This window comes from Molothrus ater, chromosome 22 (assembly GCF_012460135.2).
Source record: "Molothrus ater isolate BHLD 08-10-18 breed brown headed cowbird chromosome 22, BPBGC_Mater_1.1, whole genome shotgun sequence".
NCBI lineage: Eukaryota > Metazoa > Chordata > Aves > Passeriformes > Icteridae > Molothrus > Molothrus ater.
The window spans coordinates 5,744,639-5,766,165 of record NC_050499.2 but is presented as its reverse complement, the minus strand read 5'-3'; the positions used below and the strand labels follow the sequence as shown (position 1 = coordinate 5,766,165).

Here is a 21,527-nt window from a genome sequence, read left to right as displayed (position 1 = left end):
ATTGAAAACACTAGAAAGAAAAGTTTCCTAGGAGGAATTGATTAGGATAATTTAGTCAAATTATCCTAATACCATCCTAATACCATCCCAAAGCTTTTCCCCTTGAGATTGATGAAGAAAAATCTTTCCCAAATTAATGGGGGATGTGATTGCATCTTGGACTGGGAATGCCCAGGAGAGCCCCGGCTGTGGGTGGTGTGTCCCTGGGGGCCAGCACCCTCCAGGGGGCTGTGAGAGGAGTGCAGGATGTGATTTCTCCCCTCTCAGTGCCTCTGTTCCTGCCCAGGTCTCTACCTCAGGCTCCTTGGGGCCCCTCTCCGTCAATCCAGTGCACAGCACCATGCCTGGGACTGGTGAGCCTTGGGGAACCTCCCTTCCATCATTCCTTTGCCCTTTAATCCCTGACTCCCGCATTTCTGGGTCACCTTTGCAGGGTCATCTCCATCAGAGCCTTGGCTGTGGCCAGGGAAAGGGTCCCCACACAGCTGGGAGAGAACAGCCCAGCTGTGCTGTGGGGTGGGGTAAAAACATGGGAAACACTGGGCAGAAGAACATTCCCACAGAATCCTGGGCTGGGGTGGTCAGGTTTGGGAGCCAGGCACAACTGGAGCCAAATAAAGGGTGGGTTAGAGTCAGATATCCTTGGAGAGCTGAGATTCCCAGGTAGGAGGAGCAGGGGACATTCCTGGGCAGGGAATTCACCAGGGCAGGGAATCAGAAGAACCAGATAAAAGGTGGGTTAGAGTGAGATGTCCTTGGAGAGCTGAGATTCCCAGATACGGGAGCAGGGGACATTCCTGGGGATCCCCCATGTTCTCCAGGGCAGGGAATCAGAGCCAGATAAAGGATGGGTCAGTGTCAGATCTGCTTGGAGAGCTGAAATTCCCAGATAGGGAACAGGGGACATTCCTGGGGTGCCCCACCTCGCCCAGGGCAGGGAATCAGAAGAGCCGAATAAAGGATGGGTTGGAATCAGATCTCTGTGGAAACCAGAAATTCCCAGATACAGGAGCAGGGGACATTCCTGTGGTCCCCCCATGTTCCCCAGGGCAGAGCAGGGAATCAGAGGAGCCAGATAAAGGATGGGTCTGTGTCAGATCTGCTTGGAGAGCTGAGATTCCCAGATATAGGAACAGGGGACATTCCTGGGGTTCCCCAGTGCAGGGAATTAGAGCCAGATAAAAGGGTGGGTTAGAGTCAGATCTCCTTGGAAAGCAGAAATTCCCAGATATAGGAAAAGAGGACATTTCTGGGGTTCCTCACCTTGCCCAAGGCAAGGAATCAGAGGAGCCAGATCAAGGGTGGGTCACAGTCAGTTCTCCTTGGAGACCTGAGATTCCCAGATACAGGAACCGAGGACATTCCTGGGGTCCCCAACCTTCCCCAGGGCAGGAATGAAGGAGCCACGGGGTGGGCACAGGGATGGGGTGGGAATGTTGGGGCAGGAGGGGATGCCAGGCTCACCGTGCTCTGTCCCACGCAGTGACATCCTCGTGCTCCCCAGGGAACTCCAGCAGGCCCTCGTCCCCTGGCAGTGCCCTCCATGCCAGCAGCCCCGGCACAGCCCAGAGCAACTCCAAAGCTGCCATGAACTCCTCTGGCTTCAACTCTTCAGGGTAAGGCAGAAAAACCCACAAAAAAAAAAACCCCAAAAAAACCCAAACCAACCCAGGGCATCGGGGAAAACCCTGGGATCTCCAGGAAGAACAGGAAAACCCTTAGGGATTCCAGCAGTGTGGAGTGTTCCCGTGGGAAGTTCCACGTGTGACCTCCCAGGGACAGGGTGGGATTGTTGGGGGACAGAAGTTGGATCTGGTGATATCTGAACAAGGTATTTGAATTTGAACTAGATATCTCAATTAGAAGAGAAAGCGTTGCCAAATGAGTTGGACTGTGGGCTAGACCCAACCTGTAAAATATGGATTTGAATCCAGATTTTAAACGCCAGCAAGTGTCCCATTCCTGTCTTCATTCAAAATCTATTAATTTGTGGCTCTTAGAGGTAAAAAAACCAAAACTGCTTCTTGTGAAAGCTATCAGAGTCTGACCCAAGCCGTCAGGCTTCAGAATTTGATCCAACATGTTAGAAAAATAGGTTCTGTGCAAAATGCAATGCCAGGTTTAAATAATGTACCAAAGGTTTGAAAGGTTTTTGTTTAAAAAAAAAAAGAAAAAAGGGTGGGTCCCTTCCAGCTGAGGATATCCTGGGATTCTCAGGATGTGATTTCTGCAGGAGGTGCTGACCAAGGTCAGGTTGTGTGGTGGTGTTTGAGGGTCCCAGGATGAGGGAAGAGATGAGAATCTTGACTCCATGTTTCAGAAGGCTGATTGATTATTTTATGATATATATTATATTAAAAGAAACTGATCTATTAGAACTTACTAAAAGAATAGAAGGAGGGATTTCATCAGAAGGCCAGCAAGGAATAGAAAGGAATGACAACAAAATCTTGTGGCTGCTCACAGCCTCGACACAGGTGGCTGTCATTGGTCATCAAGTAAAAACAATTTCACATGCTGGGTAAACAATTCTCCAAATCACATTCCAAAGCAGCAAAACACGGAGAAGCTGAAGCTTCTCAGCTTCTCAGGAGAAAAGATCCTGGCAAAAGGATTTTTCATAAAATACGTCTGTGACGAGGTTGAGAGGGAAATCCGGATGATTTTTGCTCCGAGGTGAAACTTTTTGTTGTTCCGTGCTGCCAACAGCTCCTGGTACCGATGGAACCAGCCCACCTACCTCCACTGAGGCCTCGTGCAGCGAGGGCGAGAGCAGCTCTGCCTCCAGGCCGTGCAGCAGCACCCACGGCGATGCTCGGGGCCTTCCCGTGCCTTCCCCGGCCGGCTGCGCCAGGCACGCCCAGCAGCAGCGGGGCCGTGCAGGGACTCAAACTGCAGCCCAGCCCTCCCACGGTGACACTGTCCCCCTGCCCACAGCCCCCACGGTGACACTGTCCCCCTGCCCACAGCCCCCACAGCGGCGCCGTCCCCTTGGCCAAGCCCCCACGGTGGCGCTGTCCCTGCAGCTGTCCCCGCATGGCTCCTCCGCTTGCAGCTCCGCATCCTCCCGGGCAGGGCTCCTGTGCAGGACTCTCCTCTCTCTCTCTCTCTCTCGGTCTCTGTCTTTTCTCTGTCCCCAGCCCGTCCCAGAGGTCCCCAAAAAGGAAGGAGGGTCCCTCCTGCTGTTCCTGTCACGCACAGCCCCCAAACTGAGCCGAGGTTTGAGTTCATTTCACCGCAGCCCCGTGGCTGGGTGGGAGCCTTGGTTTGCCCCAGGCTCCCCATCCACTTGCTTTGCTCCTGCTCCCTTTCTAAAGGTGCTTTTTTTGTTTTATTTCTTCCTTTTTTTTTTTTAATTAAGTATTTTAGAGCCTTCTTATTTTTTCCTTTAAAAAAAAAAAAAAAACAAACAACCAAAAAAAAAATTGTCTTTTGCAAAACTTGTGTCCAGGCCTTGTTATTGCTGGAAACCTTGGGGGAAATTGTGATTTGATTTACACAAATGAATGGGATGAAAATGAGTCTTGACCTTCTCTTTTTTATTTATTTTCCTCTTTTTTGGGGTTTTATCTGATACTAAATAATAACAAGCTATTAGTGAGGTGCCCTCTGGTCTTTAAGCTGGAAGGAATTTATTTTCTGTTCTCTGTTTTTATGTTCACTTAGTATTGCTTGAGTTTGGTGTGTGCAAGTGCTTGGGAATTCCATAAGATTCCAAAGGAAAAGTCAATTTTCACAGCCCATCACCAGGAAAATTATGGTTACAATCCCACTCTTATTTTTCCTGTATTTTTACTTCATTTTGGCTGATATGGATATTTAAGATTAGCAGATAAGGACAAATTTAAACACTGCTCTGAACCTTTGGGCCACTCTGTCTTATTTTATTTCCTGCATGACCTTGGAGAAGGGACTTGATCCCTGATAGGCAATGGTGATGAAAATCCAATTTCCTTTTCCTAGTGCTCAATTTGTGCCAAACAGCAGAATTTGGGGCATGATGAGCATCACAGCTGATTCTCCTGCCACCCATCACCGAGGACATTTATTAACCCAGACCTCAGCACAGCTGTAGTTTCCAGCTTGTTTCTACTGTGAAAATCTCAAATTATTTCATAGATTATCAGCAATTCTTTCAGCATTGAGCACTGATTGTCTTCACAACCTCAGCCTGCATGTTTTACCCAGGAATTCCTGAGTTAACTCCTGGCAGCTGAGCTGTAATTTGTATTTTGCCTTCAGAGTCAAGTGACCTGGTCCAGGCTTGCAGAGGTTTGTGAGCCCCTTGACCAAAAGAGATTAAAAATAAAGTTAAATCAGCAATTTCCAATAATCTATTTACAATTTACTGGACATCCACATGCTCTTAGAGCCTTGAGAAGATACATTCAAATCCAAATTTGGCTTCTGTTCCAAACCATTGCATTTAGTTCTCAGGAATTCCTCCAAGTCGTTTGCTCCCACCTGCATGAATTTTGGAATAATGTTCCAAAAAAAAACAACAAAAAACTGGGAGGAAAACCACCAATGTGTTAAAAGCTGAATAACAGCACCTGCACGTGAATATTTCCGCTGAGATCAAGGCCAAGCTGTGCCAGGCGTTGAGCAAAAACATCCTGAGGGTTCATCTCCTCCCCAAAGTTTACAAACACAACGACAAATCCCTGGGCTTTATTGATAAACTGGCCCCGAGTGGGAAAACAAACAGCAGCAGTTTGTTTGCTCCACAGAAAGCTCCAGCTGGAAGGGAAGGAGCCTCGTTCCCCTGGCACCCAGGAACGCTTCCAGCCTCGCAGGGGAGCATCTGAGGGATTCCAGATCAGCAGAGCAGGAAATTCCAGCTTTCCAGGAGCAGGAGTCACCTCCCACGGCCACAGGGAACAATGCAGGGAGCAATTGCTCCCTGGGGGAACTCGGTGACCTCCTGAGCTGGGCCTGGAGCATCTGCCCCTATCCAAGGAGAGCTGCTGTGCCTGGGCTGCCTCATAAATTAACATTTAGCACTTCCCAACTTCAAGCAAGGCTGGGGAGAACTGGAAAATTAACAAATTTTTTGTTGGTATTTAATTTTTTTTTATTATTGTTTATTTCTTTCTTTCCTCCTCTGATTTCCACCTGTGAGGAGAGGGGGGGAGTGCAAGCTGGGGAATATTCCCCAGGGAATGTGCCTGGAGCATCCCCGTGCTCCCTGTGCCTGCCCCTCTCCAAGGAGAGCAGCTGTGCCTGGGCTACCTCATAAATTAACATTTAGCGCTTCCCAATTTCAAGCAAGGCTGGGGAGAACTGGAAAATTAACAAATTTTTGTTGGTATTTAAATTTTTTTTTTATTGCTCATTTATTTATTTCCTCCTCCGATTTCCACCTGTGAGGAGAGGGAGTGCAAGCTATGGGGAGATTCCTTGTCATTCCCAGGTCTCCTTGTGGCCTGAAGGGAGATTTTGAGCATTTCTCAGCACTCAAATGATGCCACCAAGTTCCCTCATCGTTCCTGATGCTCACAGCCTCGGGATTTCCAGCTCTGGTAGAATTGGAATGGATCCTAACAGCCCAATAAAACATTTGAGCTTAAATTCAGGCTCAGATTTACAGATGCTCAAACTGCAGTGGAATCCCCTTTCTCTGTGCTGGGGATCCTGCTTCAAAATGCTAGAAAAGGAGACAAAAATCAGCAAGTTTAGCTCAAATATAAGAACAACCTATAATCTTTCATCCATTTAAAAGGATATTTGAGTGTGTAACTCACAGGAGCATCCTGTGCAGCACACATGGCAGATCTCACTGGGAAGGGGGAGAAATGCTTCAAAATGCTAGAAAAGGAGATAAAAATCAGCAAGTTTAGCTCAAATATAAGAACAACCTATAATCTACAATATAATTAAAAGGATATTTGAGTGTGTAACTCACAGGAGCGTCCTGTGGAGTGCAGCACACATGGGATGCAGATCTCGCTGGGAAGGGCGCTTGTGCTCTCAGTGGTTTCACTCCCAGTGCAGAGCTCTGGCTGCAGGGGAAATTTGGGTTGTTTTGGGGAATACACAGTATGAGATTCTAAAGCAAACTGAGTCAGGGATGACACAGTGCTGACACCGAGCTGGCTGGCAGGGCTTGGGAGAAGCACAGCCCTGTCCTGGTTACTCACTGCCAGCCATGAACTTGGCCCCAGCTCAGCTCCTGGCTCACTCATCCTGTTCTGCACGTTCTGTGTCACATCTCCCTGAGCACCGAGTGTCCGGCACCACTCCCAGCCCGCCCCGAACCCTCTGAGTCCCTCCTCATCCTCCCCTCCCTGCGATCTGCACAAAGGTGCTCTCTGGGAGAGAGAGACTGGAAGAAGACTCCAGGACGCTCGGCAAAACGATAGAAAAAAGAAATAAAAGGAAGAAAAGAAGACAAAGAGCACCAGCACCTCCCATCCAGCCTGATCCAGATTTTATTCTCCGTCACCTCTGAGTCCCTCCTCATCCTCCCCTCCCTGCAATCCGCACAAAGGTGCTCCCTGCACTCCCATCTGACAGAAAGATTGGAAGAAGACTCCAGGACACTCGGCAAAACAATAGAAAAAAAAAAAGAAAAGGAAGAAAATAAGATAAAGAGCACCAGCACCTCCCATCCAGCCTGACCCAGCTTTATTCTCCATCACCAGAGAGGAAAACGCCCAACCAAAATAAAGTCTGGGCGCTCTCCGGGACGGCTCCAGCCGGGCGAGCCGAGGCTGGGCGGAGGTACCGAGCGTCTGCTCCCGCTTCCCCCGCCCCGTTCCCCTTCCCTGCCCGCCCTGCCCGGCCCCGCTCCTGCCCCGGGGCTCGCGGCTCCGCTCCGAGCATCCCTGTCCGCCCCCGGGGCAGGCACAGCGGGGATGCGGCGGAGCATCCTCGGGGGATGCGGAGGGGGCCGGGCCGGGCCGGGCCGGGCCGGGCTGGGCTGGGCTGGGCTGGCCTGGGACGATAAAAAGCTCCGGGAGCGCCAGCACCGCCTCCCCGCCCGGGCAGCCCCAGCCGGGCGCAGGTGCCAGGAGCGCAGAGCCGGAGCGGGGTGAGGATTTGGGGTTCTCGGGCACCCCCGCGCCGGGATGGGGATGGGGTCTGGTCCCCCCCGCTGCCAAAGCACCTCTGCCCTCAGCACCGGTAGAGTTGGGGCTGTGGTTTGTTTTCCCGTTGGGGAAATTTGGAAACGGCGCTCACGGCAGGGGGACGGGGTTTGTTCTGCTCGTTTCGGTTTTTCGAGGGTTTTCCCCCCACCCTGTCCGGGATTCCCGTGGATGTGCTGGGTGGTCGGGATGAGCACGGCTTTCTGCCCTCCTGACGCTGTCCCTCCGTGTCCAGCAGGATGGTTCCCATCGTCCTGGAGGTGAGCTGCAGCTTTGTCACCTGGCTGTGTCTCTACAGCTGCCTCTGCCGCTGGAACAGGCAGCGCTCCTGCAAGTGGAGCTGTCGCCTGGTGACCCTCGTGCACGGGCTCATTGTCACCTGCCTCTCTGGCTATGTCATGTTCCTGGATGGCCCCTGGCCCCTGACCCACGCAGGTATGTTTGGAATCTCACCCTCACCTGTGCTCACCTGGCACAGGTGGAGGTAGGGGCTGATTTCCTCTCCTCTCACAGCTGTTTAATTTTGTTCAATTCCGCTGCTTCTTTTTCCACCGCTCCTCACTTTTCATCCTTTTGTTATTTTTTTTTTAATTATTATTTTTGGCCCGTCCACGTACAAATTGGAAGTTTCCAGGTTGGCAGCTTGACTTTATTACAGCATCAGGTGTAACAAGGCATGAAGAACAAAGTGCTTTCACATCTTGAAGGGTCAAACAACTCCTGAAATTCAGCTGCAGGGTTTTGCTGGCTGGTTCCTGTCGTTAAATCTCAGACAGTGCTGCTGACAGAGGTCTGGCTTTCCTAAAAGGCTGGAAGGAAAGGGGAAGCAGCAGTGGGGCAGGATGGGATGGGTGTGCTGGGCAGGCTGGGGTGTGAAGGAGAAGCAGAACCAAATATCCATAATTGCTGGCACTTGGATAAGGCTGGAAATTCAGGAGGAGAGAAGCACAATTGTTCTGTATTAGTCTATAAAGCAAGAAAATTAGAAAATCTTAAAATAGAAAAATCCTAAATAAAACCCCAAGCTTATGCACACCCTCCATTCCAGGTTCACCAAACACCCCTCTCCAGATCCACGTGCTGGGCAGGCTGGGGTGTGAAGGGGAAGCAGAACCAAATATTGCCACCTAATAGTGCCACCTAATTCCTGGCACCTGGATAAGGCTGGAAAATCAGGAGGAGAGAAGCACAATCGATCTGTACTGATCTATAAAGCAGGAAAAATAGAAAATCTTAAAATAGAAAAATCCTAAATAAAACCCCAAGCTTATGCACACCTTCCATTCCAGGTTCACCAAACACCCCTCTCCAGATCCACGTGCTGTCCCTGACCTTGGGCTACTTCATCTTTGACCTGGGCTGGTGCCTGTACTTCCAGACCGAGGGGGACCTGATGCTGCTGCACCACACCCTGAGCATCTGCGGCATGATCCTGGTGCTGGGGCTGGGCAAATCCGCCACGGAGGTGAACGCCGTGGTGTTTGTCAGTGAAATCACCAACCCCCTGCTCCAGACCCGCTGGTTCCTCAGGGAAATGGGCTCCTACCACACTCCCCTGGGGAAACTGGTGGATTTCCTCTTCGTGCTGCTCTTCCTGGTGCTGCGCATCGGGGCGGGAGCGTGGATCATGTACGGCATGGTGACGTCCCCAGAACCCAACTGGCTCCTCAAGGCTGGGGGCTTGGCCATGTACGTGGTGTCCTTGGGGTTCATGGTTGAAATCTGTCGCTTTGTGAGGAGGAAATTGTGGAAAAAAGCCCCTTCAGTGGAGCCACGATCCCTTCAGGAGTAGGAGTGCACCTGTGGAAGCTTCTTGGCTGCTCGTTAATGGGTTGTAGAGGATGATCCCCTGGGTTTGGGGCCTGGCTGCTGGAGCTTGTTCCTGTGAAAAGAACTCCTAAAATGACACGGAATTGATTTTCTGCTGCCCCTGGAGGAGATGGATCAGTGCTAGGAACATGGAAAAGCTGAGAGAAGAGGGATTTGAGTGGGAACTGAGGAGCCTGGCACTGGTTCCCTGAGTTCTCCAGCAATGCCAGAGATGATCAGTCTGCAACCAAAAATTGCACAGTTTATATGTTCTGTCCTCATTTCCAATGCAGAATTATTTAACAGTATAGAGAAAAATATGAAAAAAAAAAAAAAATTTCCTGCCAGTGGGACTGGGTAAGGGGCGTGACCTGGCAAAGATTTCCTGAGCCTCACCCTCCTTAATAATCCTGGATCTGGACAATGTGCTTGGCTTAAATACTCGAGTGAAAGACTCTGAACAAGACTGAAGTGCTTGCAGGGGTGTAGTGGAATTGTCCTTTTGAGTGTGAAGTGATGGTACTCAAGGTGAGGCAGTGTTTTACCTCCTTGTTTTTAATGACGCATTTCCTTTACTCCTTTTTTAACACTTCCATTGGGCGCTGATCTCAGAGCAGAGTGATTTCTCTGGGACTGACTCAGGCCCTCACAAACAGGAGTCAGGAATTAGACTTGTGCCAATAAACTCCATGAGCAGGTGTTGGCCTAGGCTGGGATTGCTTCAGAAGAATCATCAGGCTTTTTGTGGGAGAGGGAGGATGGTGAAGAGTCCCCCTGGATTTCTGTTCTGGGGTTGGCTCGTTTGCAAGCTGAATTCACGGCTAATGAGTCAAAAATGTGATTATTCCAGGGGTGACAGGAATGTTTAGGCAGATCTGGGTGTGACAGCTGCTCCCCACCAGCAGGTCTCAGAACATGGAACAGTTCTCTTGTTTTCTTTACCTCTCAGAATCGTGTTCTGACCCTTTCCCTGGGGTTTTAATGTGAATTTCCCTCTGTTCAAGGCCACAGTTCAGATTTAGTCTCCTCCAAAAGCCTCACTGAGAGCTGAGAAGCAAATGCAGAGGTGAGGGAGGGGGGCAGTGGGGATGCAGCTCCTCCACTGCTTTATCTCGCTGAATTTGGCTCTGTTCAGGGCAGATACCAGCCTTTGGCTGGGGCTCCTCAAGGTGTCTGGAGAGATTAAAAAACAACCTGAAATAACCTCACTTTGGGCACGTCAACTGAAGGCATTGCAGCTGTGAACCCAGGCGAGTTCCTGGGCCAATATTTTTTTGGGACAGCAGGAGCCAGAGTGGCCTCCTGAGGTGTGGGCACCTGCCAGGCTCTCTGTGTTCCTTCCAAAAACTCCTCTGAGTCATGGAACTTCTAATAAAGTCATGTTCTCTTTTGAAAAAGAACCGATGGCTGTGATGTTCTTTCGTGCTGGTCTTGAGGAGGCAGCTGAGGATGCCAAAGTCACTGGAGCATTCCCTTTGTGCAGCTCAGGGACAGAGAGGGGCTGAGGAAACGAGCCCAGGTTGAGCCTGGAGCTCAGGTTCGTGAGCAATGCACCCACAGCCTGCTTTGCCAAGGAGTCAGTGCTGCAGAGAGATGAGGAGCCCCCAAACTGTGAGGGGTTTGCTCTTGCTGGGCACAAGAATGATTTAAATTCTGGCCGTGGGCTCCTCCATCCCAGGGTGCTTCTGTTTTTTCTCTGCCTCTCTGGTTTCACTGGGGCAATGCCCAGCTCATAAGAATTGCAGGGTAACTTGCCTGTGGTTTTTTTTGGAGAAGCAATCAAAAGCATGAGAACATCTTGGGGGTTATAAGATGCCCTAAGCCGCTACTGAGGGGCTGGTTCTGGTTTTTTCTGCTCCTGCTGGGCCAGGGCTCTGCTGTGTGGAGTGGAGGAGAGCCTGGTTTGGTTTTCAATGAGAAAAAACCGTCTTCCTTCAGCTGAAGAACAGTACTGGAGAGTGTCCCAGGGCCCCCAGACTGCTTGTGTGCAACCAGAGTTACCTGGGGAGGTTTGATGTAAAACAAGTGCCCTCAGGTTCTCATCTGCCAGTTCTCACCTAAGGATGAGTTTAGTGCTGAACCCTCTGATGTGATGCTAGAAAATCACCCAGCTGCACTAGCCCACTGTATTTCTTATTTCAAATAATGTGATTTTTCATGCTTTCAATCTGTCAAATATCCCTGAGGGCTTTTACAGCCACAAAAGCTGAGTTTTAGTAACATTCTGTTGAACTCCCAGGTTTCCAGCTCTTGTTTATTCCCAGTTTAAGTGTGGACAAAGAGTTTCCCAGTGTGGGTATGATAATAAACACATCCTGTGCTGCTTTTCAGCGCTGTGAGCTCGGGTTAGAACAGCTCCAGGAGAGCAGAGGGAGGCTGTGGCTGCACCAAATGAGGCAGCAAACAACTGTCTGCAGAGGCTCCTGCCCTGAGCTGTTTTGCTGAACTCTGTTCATCTGCAGGCCAAACGAGCCACTGCAGCCCATTGAAATGGCTGAGTCTGCACAAAGCAAGCAGGAAAATTGGTGTATAAAGCTGCACCTCACTTCTGGTACAATCCACAGGGAGATGGTTTCACTTGCTACCTTGCACCTCACTGTGCAAAGTTTACAGAAAAAAAAAAAAAACCTCCACAACCTTTTTGTGTCCCAACTCCTGCATGAAATGATCTGTGCCTGGTCAGGACTCTGAGGGCTCCTCTGTGAACATCTCTGGTTTTCTTCCTGGCTGCTCACAGAATCCCACAGTGGTTTGGGTTGGAAGGGACCTTAAAGATCATCTCATTTCATGCCAAAAATCCCCTGCTCCTATCCCAGGCTGCTCCAATCCATGGCCTTGGACACTTCCAGGGCAGGCACAGCTTCCCTGGGAATTCCCTCCCAGCTCCTCACCACCCTCACAGCCAAGAATTTTTTTTGTCTTAATATTCCACCTAACCATGCTCCTAATGTGAAAATGCCCTATAATCTCCTGCCTGTCCACGCTTTTCTTTGTCCTAAGCTAAATATTCAAGCAGCTCTAGCTCAGGTGTTACTGATGCTACTGGAGGGGCCAGCAAAGGTGGAGGGAAGCAAGATGAGACCTCAGATTTGTCAGAGAGGCAAATGCACTATTAATGCTCACCAGGATGTGCTGAAATAGCAGGAGGATGAGCGTTTTGGAGCAGTAGGAACCTGCACCTGGCCTGAACTGGAAAAGTAAGATCTGTATCTTGGTGAATTCCCAGCTGAAAGCACTAATTATGAGTGCTGTAAAAGGCAGGTCAAGCCACTCCCACCCCGTGCATTTCAAAAGGTAAAACTTGACAGGATGAAGGAAAAAACCAACCCCACGTCTTTGGGTGTGAGAGGTTGTTTTGACTGTAACTCATAAAAGGTGGAGGGACTTTCGTAGCTGCTTTAGTGCCGTGCTTAAACCCGGAATTTGGGAATTTGGAATGTGGAAGGCAGCAGAGAGAATGGGCAGTGCTGAATGCCTGCAGTGAGAAGAAGCACCAGGATGTGAATGGAGATGCCTGCCCTGACAGGGAGCTCTGCAGAAATTCTGCTCCCATCAGAAGCGAGGAGAGCAAAGGCTGGGTGTGCTCTGCGCTGTATCTCCGTGGCACACACAGGTGATTGCAGCAGGCAGGGCGGGTGTGGCACTGCTTTCTGTGTCCCCGGGCTGCCCCGTGGGGACACGACCTGGTGTGGAAGCTGGGATGAACCGGGGAAGGGTCTGGAGGGGCCACAGGAGGGAGAGGCTGAGGGCACCTGGCTGGTTTCACCTTTGGGGTCTGCAGCTTCCTCACAGAGCGCTGATCTCTCTGATCAGGGACAGGCTGGAGCTGTGCCACGGAGATTTAGGGTGGAAATCGGGAAAAGAGGGTGCTGGGCACTGCCCAGGCTCCCCAGGGAATGGGCACGGCCCCAAGAGCTCCAGGAGCTTTGGGACGCTGCTCCGAGGCACAGGGTGGGATTGTGGGGGAGCAGGAGCTGGGCTCATGATCCTGGCAGATCCCTTCCAGCTCAGGGCATCCCAGGACGCAGCAGGGATGGCAGGGATGTAGGGATTCCCAGGGATTTGCACCTTCCCCTGGATATGCCCCTTCCCAGGGACGTGGGGATTCCCAGGGATGCGCCCCTTCCCAGGGATGTGGGGATCCCCAGGGATGTGCCCCTTCCCAGGGATGCAGGGATCCCCAGGGATGTGCCCCTTCCCAAGGATGCTCTGCGGTGCCGCGGGTCGCCTTTCCTGCCATCCTGCCGCCCCTATTCCCTCCTGCCGTCCCTTCTCCTCCTCCTCCCCATCCCCATCCCTGCGGTCCCTCCTCCTCCTCCTCCCCATCCCCATCCCTGCGGTCCCTCCTCCTCCTCCTCCTCCTCCCCATCCCCATCCCTGCGGTTCCTCCTCCTCCTCCTCCCCATCCCCATCCCTGCGGTCCCTCCTCCTCCTCCTCCTCCTCCTCCTCCTCCTCCTCCCCATCCCCATCCCTGCCGTCCCTCCTCCTCCTCCTCCTCCTCCTCCCCATCCCCATCCCTGCGGTCCCTCCTCCCGGCCGCCAGGTGCCCCTCGGCCGCCGCCGCTCGCTCCGTGATCCGGGGCGGCTCCGGCAGCGCGGCCCGGCAGGTGGGTGCTGGGGAAGGGTCCCGTCCCTGTTCCCGTCCCCGTCCCTGTCCCTGTGCGAGGGGCCGGGGCCGCTGCATCCCGCGGGGTGCGGAGGATGGGCCGGGAGTGCGCAGGCGGTGCCCCGGGGCTGCGCTGCTGCTCTGGGTACGGTCCGTGAGCTCCTCCATCTTCCCGCCTGGACTAAGAGAAAATGTGGATAACGGGATAACGGTGCTGTGCTGGAGGTGCCCGTACGGGTTTTAATCGTTTGCGGGGTGTTCTGCACACCGAGTTTTTAGGCGTGTGTGTTTATTGTAGAGGCTGCTTGCATTCAGGGCCTCATTGCTACCGGTGATACAAATTATAATATAGATAGATAATATAATATAGATAGATCTATAGATAATAGATATTAGATACATAGATAATATAGATATTATAGAATAGATATAGTATAATTATATATTATATATATAATTATATATATCTATATTATAAATTATAATGTAGATAGATATTAGAAATTAGATACATAGATATATAGATAATATAGTTATTATATAATTGATATAGCAAAATTATAATTATATATATAAATTATATCTTTCTATCTATATTTTAAATTATAATATAGATAGATACATAGATAATAGATATTAGATACATAGGTGATATAGATATATAATAGATATAGTATAATTATAATTATATGTTATATATAATTATATATGTATATATGTATAATTATATATGTATATATATAAATTATAATATAGATAGATACATAGATAATAAAGATATTATATAACAGATATATCTATTATAACATAATAGATATTATAGATAGTATCACATATATTATTATGTATAGATACATAATAATATGTGAGATAATACAAAATAATATATAGGGAAATACATATTTTTATATGTGATTGCATGTTATTTATTGTTAATTTATTGCTTATATGTATATTATATAGAGCTATTTGTTATTTATTATATAGGGTTATTTTTATTTATTATATAGGATTATTTGTTATTTATTGTTCCGTAATTATTGCTGCTTTGTAAATTATATTGGCCTTTCTAGTGTCAATCCCTTTTGTCACATCAGAATTCTCCCTTCCTTATCTGCTCTGAGTCTGGACCTGGAGCAGCAGGGATGTGAATGGAAATGCCTGCTCAGAGCAGTTAATCCCATCCCTGTTTCATCTCCCCATGTTCCCAAGGCCCATTAAAACATGATGGTTTTGTTTACCCAGCCTGCAGTCATGCCTGGGAATGCTCCAACAGGCCAAACAGGAAGGTTGGGCTCTGCACCTCTGACTCCTCGTCCCGTGCAGTCCCTCTGGTGCTCCCCAGAGCTGGGCAGCAGTACCAGGGCAGCTTTGGCACAACTGGAAACTCCTGTATCCCAAAGGCTGACTCAGCTGCACTGCCCCGACTGCTCATTTCATGGGAAGGCATTATATGAACACATTTCATGGGAGGGCATGGTATGAAAGAGGTGTAGAATAAAGTAATGTGTGTTTGGAAACTCCTGGAAACAACTGGAACCTCCTGTATCCCAAAGGCTGACTCAGCTGCACTGCCCTGAATGCTCAGTTCTTGGGAAGGCTTTATATGAACACATTTCATGGGAAGGCACTGTATGAACGAGGTGTAGAATAGAGTAATGTGTATTTGGAGAGTTTCAGCAACATCCACAAGTGTTTATGTGCTGTAGTTTTGTTCTGGCAATTTCTCTTTTGTTTGTTTGAGAGATTATTGCAGTGTGTGTGAGGGAAGATGTATAAAAGAAATACAGCTGAAAAAAGAAATATTTATAGGCATAGATTCTTATTCTTTTGCATCCAAAAGATTTGGAGGTTTTGGTGCCAGTAAGGATGAAATGAAGCCTGTAGTGAGGAGAATAAAGTGCTTTTCACACAGAGAAAATCTGCCAGGAGCAAGCAGCCCCATCAGGAGCAGCTCTGCACGCTTGGGGCTGGGATGGTTACGGAGCAAAGCTGACACTGGCACAGGCTCGACCTCCTGCTCACTTTGTCCTTCTGATCCCTCGTGTCCTGCTCTTCCCAGGCCAGGATGCTGTTCCCGCTGCCCCTGCGTGCAGCCTGCAGCCTGCTGGCCTGGTTCTGCCTCTACAAGTGGTTCTGCCACCGCTACCGGCACCGCAACCTCGAGTGGAGCTGCAGGCTGGTCACCCTGACCCACGGCATCCTGGCCACCTGCCTGTCTGCCTACATCGGCTTCATCGACGGCCCCTGGCCCCTGAGCCACCCAGGTGAGTGAGGAAATCCACGATCCCACCTCCCCTGGGCTTCTCCTCAGTCCCCAGCCTGCTTGAGGGATGGTGCTTGCCCTGATATCTCAGCTGCTTTGTGGTGGAATGGAGAGGAATGGAGAGGAATGGAGAGCCTGGTACTGTATTTTGCTGTGCTAATGTTCCTCACTCGGGGTCACCGAATGTGGAATTTGGAGGCAACCCCGACAAGGGAAGAGATGAGAATCTTGAGTCCATGTTTCAGAAGGCTGATTTATTATTTTATGGTATATATTATATTAAAAGAAAATTATATACTAAGAATATACTAAAAGAAAAGAGAAAGGAGACATCAGAAGGCTGGCAAGGACAGGAATGGAATGATAATAAAATCTTGTGACTGACCAGAGAGTCCGAGACAGCCGGACTGTGATTGGCCATTAATTAGAAACAACCACATGAGCCCAATCCCAGATGCACCTGTTGCATTCCACAGCAGCAGATAATCATTGTTTACATTTTGTTCCTGAGGCCTCTCAGCTTCTCAGGAGGAAAAATCCTAAGGAAAGGATTTTCTATAAAAGATGTCTGCGACACGCCTCCACGCTTTAAATCTCGATTTTTACCTTTCAGGGTCACCCAACACAACCCTTCAGGTGCACGGGCTGTGCCTTAGCTTGGGCTACTTCATTTTCGACCTGTGCTGGTGCGTGTACTTCCAGACAGAGGGTGCCCTGATGCTGGCCCACCACCTGGTCAGCATCGTGGGCATCGCCGCCTCCTTGGCCCTGGGCGAGTCAGCCGGCGACGTCAACGCCGTCATCTTCGGCAGCGAGATCACCAACCCCCTGCTGCAGGCCCGCTGGTTCCTCAAGGAGCTGGGTCGCTACCACACCTTGACGGGCGACCTGGTGGATTTCCTCTTCGTGGTGCTCTTCACGGGCGTGCGCATCGGCTTTGGGGCCTGGCTGATGTACTGCGAGCTGGCCTCGCCCCGGCCCCGCTGGTACATCAAGCTGGGAGGGGTCGTCATGTACGTGGTGTCCTGGGTGTTCATGGTCAGCATCTGCCGCTTCGCCAGGAGGAAGAGCATCAGCAAGTACCAGGCCTGGAGGAGCCGCAGGAGCCGCGAGCTGGGCTGGAAAAGCAACGGGCACCTCAAAGGCCGCTGATGGAGGCTGAGCAGAGAATTCCTCGAGTTCACGGGCTGGCAAGGAGGGGATCGTGCCTGAAATGCTGCTGGAGGGAGAGGAGCCAACGCACGTTAGCAGCTCTGGAGCCAAATTTATCCCTGGCCTAACTCCACTGAAATCCATGGAGCTATGCCATGGATTCACTGGGCAGAGGCTGGCACGGTGTGCACAGCCTGAATGAGGAGGGAAAGAAGGGCTAATTTATAGACTAACCATGGCTAGTCCAGCAGCACAGGTGTAAATAGTGATGTGGAGGGAAAGAAGGGCTAATTTACAGACTAACCATGGCTAGTCCAGCAGCACAGGTGTAAATAGTGATGTGGAGGGAAAGAAGGGCTAATTTAATAGACTAAACATGCCTAGTCCAGCAGTGCAGGTGTGTGGCCAGCTCCTTCAAGATCTTGGAAGAGAAGATGAGGTAACACGAGGTCTCCATGTCCTGTGCAGTCTAGGCAGCTGGAGTGACTCTCCATGCTGGTGGAAGAAGTGTTCTAGTGTTGCATCCAAGCTGGGATTCCTGGCTCTTCCACCGCCTCGTTGGTGTGCACAGCCTGAATGAGGAGGGAAAGAAGGGCTAATTTACAGACTAACCATGGCTGGTCCAGCAGTGCAGGTGTAAATAGTGATGAGGAGGGAAAGAAGGGCTAATTTACAGACTAACCATGGCTAGTCCAGCAGTGCAGGTGTAAATAGTGATGAGGAGGGAAAGAAGGGCTAATTTACAGACTAACCATGGCTAGTCCAGCAGTGCAAGTGTAAATAGTGATGAGGAGGGAAAGAAGGGCTAATTTATAGAATAACCATGGCTGGTCCAGCAGTGCAGGTGTAAATCGTGATGAGGAGGGAAAGAAGGGCTAATTTACAGACTAACCATGGCTAGTCCAGCAGTGCAGGTGTAAATAGTGATGTGTAGCCAGCTCCTTCAGGATCTTGGAAGGGAGGAGGAGGTAATGCTAGGTCTCCATGTCCTAGAGTGGCTCTCCATGCTGGTGGAAGAAGTGTTCCAGTGTTGCATCCAAGCTGGGATTCCTGGCTCTTGCACCGCCTCGTTGTGTGACCTTGGGCAAGTCTCACAGCTGGAACTCTGTGCCTCATTCCCCCTCTGTGACCTGGGGGAGATGGAGCTGCTCCATCTGTTATGCACTTTCAGATTTTTACTTGAGAGGTGCTATATGAAAAAGTGATGGTTGTTATCTGCACTTGGTTCATCATTCCCGTGTTTCCCTTGGGAGAAACGGCTTTGGTGGTCGAGCTAGAGCGAGACTCTAGGAAAATCAGTATTTTAGGTAGGTTGTTGTTTCCTACCCTTTCTAACTCCTTTTAATTACTTATTCATTAACATATTGATAACTTATTTTCTGTAGTGTCCAAAACCTAGCTCTAATCAGCACTGCCTAATTACAGGACTAGGTGCTCTGTGAATACGCCCAAAGACACAGACGGGAAAATTTTTCCTAATTTTTCCCTCTTCCCTGACTGTTAAAACTCCCCTACAAACACTGCTTTTAGCTCCTTGGGTAACCAGCACACTCCACTTCGAGAAGCCCCATCAGGATTTGCCAGTCAGGGGTTTTCTTGCTGATGAGCCAAGCCCTGGTTTTGTCTCCAGAACACCAAAATTCTCTCTGCCGTGCCCCAAATCCAAACTGGGATTTCTGGTTGCCCAGAATCTGCCCTGTGGAAGCCACAGACTGACCTGGGCTCTCCTTCATCTGAATTGATGCCTTGACCCTGGGCTTTGATTTCCCTCTGACTGGGTCTGAGTCACTTTATAAAAGTGAACATTTAGAGGGTCAGAGAGACTTATTTTGCAGCTTAGTAATTAAAGACGTGAGAGGCCCAGAATCTGGTCTTTTTTAAGCAAAAATAAACCTGACTGGGAGAAAAATAAGCAATACTTATCCAGTCCCATTTGTAGGGAAAAGCCATGCCCAGCTGGCAGCTTCTGGAGTTTATTTCATTGCATGTCCTTAAGCTGTTCCTTTGTTTTTGCTGCAATTTTGAGCATTTCCTTTGAGCCTCCAGTGCAGCTCAGGTGCCCCCTTTTGCTTGAGCCTTGCTTGCTGCAGCCAAAGACCTGAAGAAGCCCCAAAAAAGCCCTTCAGATGAGCAGAGCCAGCTGATGAGCTGGTCCTGGAGAGGAAACTTGACCCATCCAGCACTCTCAAGCCTTGAAGGGAGACCAGAAGGGCTGGTTGGGGCTTGCTGGTTCTTTTTCCCAGCTCTGCTGCTCTGTTGAGCACATCCAGGAGCCTTTTTGCCTCAACTTAACCCACTTTGGGAAGTGGGTGCAGTCTTACTACCTCATAGGGTGTTTCCATTTAGCACCAAGCCACCTTTGATGGCTTCTGGGTGCTTTGTGTCCGGGCTGTGCTGTATAAAAGTTGCTTTGAGTGCTGCAACTTCCTGCTGTGAGCCACCAGCAGCGCTTTGTCACCTGAGCTGGGCACTTCCCAACATCCCAAAAGCAGGAGTGAGGTGTTTGGCAAAGGTGCTCCAGGGCAGGAGTCACAGGCAGTGAGCTGGACGTGCTCATAAAGGTCAGCTTGGTGCTGCTGCATCCTCACAGGGAGCCCCAAGCTGAGGAAAAGGGGTTTGCTGGCTTTTCCCTGGTCAGGATTGCAGGAATCTGGAGCCAGAAGAGTCTCAGCCACTGGCCTGAGCAGGGAATGAGGGCTTGCAGCAGCATCTCCTGCAGAAATGCAGGTGAGAACAGGTGCTGGAGGTGAGAACAGGTGCTGGAGGTGAAATCAGGCTGGTCCATGCTGCTGAGCTGCCCACCATGAAGAGTTTCCACCACCCTGGGGGTTTGGGCTCTGAGCTTTGCTGAGGGTTGGGGTGCAGCTTTATGGGGTTTGCAGCTTTATGGGGTTCCAGCCCTTACCTGCCCAGGTGGATGAGGATGGCAGTGACTGCAGTGTCTGTGAATCGTTTGTTTGAAGAGATTTTGAAATATAATGGTTTGAGTTAGGGAAACCAGAAGAGGTTTCCTCCCCCTTTTCTGAACAGGGGGGAAACTTGGTTGGAAGAAGGAGAGCACTGCTCAGCTCTGAGGCTTTAGAAGGTAAACAAGAAAACAAAAGGGCACTTAGAAATGGCTTTATGAGGCACAGCAAGGCCTCACAGCCCATTTAGTGGGCTCCAGCATAGATTTACAGACCCAAAAGTACAAATTCCAAGCTGTGGAGCACAGGGTGGGACCTGTCCTCAGGCTAGTCCATAGTGGCTAGAGCAAACTGTGAGAGGAAACTGCAGAACTAGTGTGAAATAATAACTTGTGTCTGAATTACTGTGTAATAGCAACTAATGTTCCACCAGTGAATGGTGTAGATGCTTTGTATTATGTTTTATAAAAATAAAGATTATTTCATTATATGAGGAATTGGGTTTCTCTGTTTGGGCGCTGCTCTTAAGTCACAGGTTGCACTTGATGGTTCTGGAGGGCTTTTCAGAAAATCTTTTCAACTTGAATCTTTTTCAACCTCAAAGCTTCGGTGGTTCAGTAGGATGAAACAAAAACATTCCCTTTGTTTTCCATGTCCTGGATGGCACAGGAGAGGATTCTCCTGTGTTTCCACACCGTGAGCTCTTCCCAGCCATAAATTAATGTTATTGCCTAGGACAGCCCTGTGCTGGTGTGTTGGTAAACAGCCTCTCTGCTTGCTGATGGTCAGAGATCCAACACACCAAAAGTCTTGGCTTCTATAAATAGTTAAGCCAATTTAGTTGTTTGCATGTAACCCTTAAGTCCAGCTTAAAACCCTCCAGCACTGGGGAGCAGCTGCTGAGCAGCACAGAGCCCTCTGGAGATGTTTTCTGTTTACAGAGCCCAGCCTGGGGCGTCTCAGAGCCTGCAAGAATTTGTGCTGGGACTTGGTTGAACCTCTGAGAAAGCTCCAGAAGCAGAGGAGAAAGTACAGCAGAGTTCTGGGGCTTTGCTTCAGAGCTGCAAGTGTCTCACAGGTCTGGTGTCTTCAGAAGTGACAAGATCTGGCATTGTCAGTGGCCAGATGTGCTTTGTCTGTGGAAAGTGAAATCTGCCCCTCTACACCCAATTAATTTCATTTTTTATCATCCCATTATTTCTTTACAGGCAACTCTGCTGCCTGCCTTTTGCTTCTCCTGCTGGCCCTGCAGTTGAGCTTTGTAAAATTAACCTCCCCTGTCAGCCCTCTGCCCTCTCTTTGTAGCTGAACTCCCTATTTGGACTTGAAAAAATTGAATTTTTTTGATACTCACAGCTTTATTCCCTTGCAGCAGTAGTCCAGGCACTGATGTAAAAGCAGCATTTTAAGTCTTTGAAATCTGTTATGACATTAATGCCACGGGGTTTGCCATGTCCAGAGAAGTCAATGCCCTGTTTGCCTCAAATTCCAGGGGCAGCTTGGCAGCTGGTAAGTCAACAATGGAAAAGATCCTTAGAAAATTACTAAAAGAAGGAATATAACAGATCAAAGTACATGGAAAAGCTTCTGTAAAGTAATAAAGGTTTGCAGGTAGATAATTCTGCATGGGAAGAAGGAAGTTTCAGCTTCTGCAGCTTCTCAAGTGCTACAGAACACAGATTTTCAGCAGTGCTTGTGT

General features: G+C 49.6%; 3 protein-coding genes across 3 annotated transcripts in view; all 3 read left to right on the top strand.

Annotated features, from left to right (window-relative positions):
• The window catches only part of POU2F3 (POU class 2 homeobox 3), a 48,036-nt gene extending 45,287 nt beyond the window's left edge, over positions 1-2,749 (top strand). Inside the window, 3 exon segments of the mRNA XM_036397525.2 lie at positions 287-353; positions 1,484-1,616; positions 2,710-2,749. Coding sequence (XP_036253418.2) covers positions 287-353; positions 1,484-1,616; positions 2,710-2,749 — 240 coding nt within the window.
• A 4,578-nt stretch (positions 2,750-7,327) lies between these two features.
• Positions 7,328-9,943, top strand: LOC118695738 (TLC domain-containing protein 5-like). The gene is made up of 2 exons (XM_036397493.1): positions 7,328-7,523; positions 8,378-9,943. Exons 1-2 carry the CDS (start codon positions 7,328-7,330, stop codon positions 8,878-8,880), a joined length of 699 nt encoding a protein of 232 aa, XP_036253386.1. The 3' UTR covers positions 8,881-9,943.
• A 3,475-nt stretch (positions 9,944-13,418) lies between these two features.
• On the top strand, positions 13,419-20,325 carry LOC118695820 (TLC domain-containing protein 5-like). Its single transcript, XM_036397615.2, has 3 exons — positions 13,419-13,505; positions 15,567-15,771; positions 16,384-20,325. Exons 2-3 carry the CDS (start codon positions 15,573-15,575, stop codon positions 16,920-16,922), a joined length of 738 nt encoding a protein of 245 aa, XP_036253508.1. The 5' UTR covers positions 13,419-13,505; positions 15,567-15,572; the 3' UTR covers positions 16,923-20,325.
• Positions 20,326-21,527: the final 1,202 nt, after the last annotated feature.

What these genes read in the sequence shown, in the direction of transcription:
- LOC118695738 (XM_036397493.1), top strand. Translation starts at nt 7,328, where the DNA reads ATGGTTCCCATCGTCCTGGAGGTGAGCTGCAGCTTTGTCACCTGGCTG. An exon ending in CTGGCCCCTGACCCACGCAG is followed by an intron (nt 7,524 to 8,377) that starts GTATGTTTGGAA and finishes CTTCCATTCCAG; the next exon opens with GTTCACCAAACACCCCTCTC.
- LOC118695820 (XM_036397615.2), top strand. Translation starts at nt 15,573, where the DNA reads ATGCTGTTCCCGCTGCCCCTGCGTGCAGCCTGCAGCCTGCTGGCCTGG. An exon ending in CTGGCCCCTGAGCCACCCAG is followed by an intron (nt 15,772 to 16,383) that starts GTGAGTGAGGAA and finishes TTTACCTTTCAG; the next exon opens with GGTCACCCAACACAACCCTT.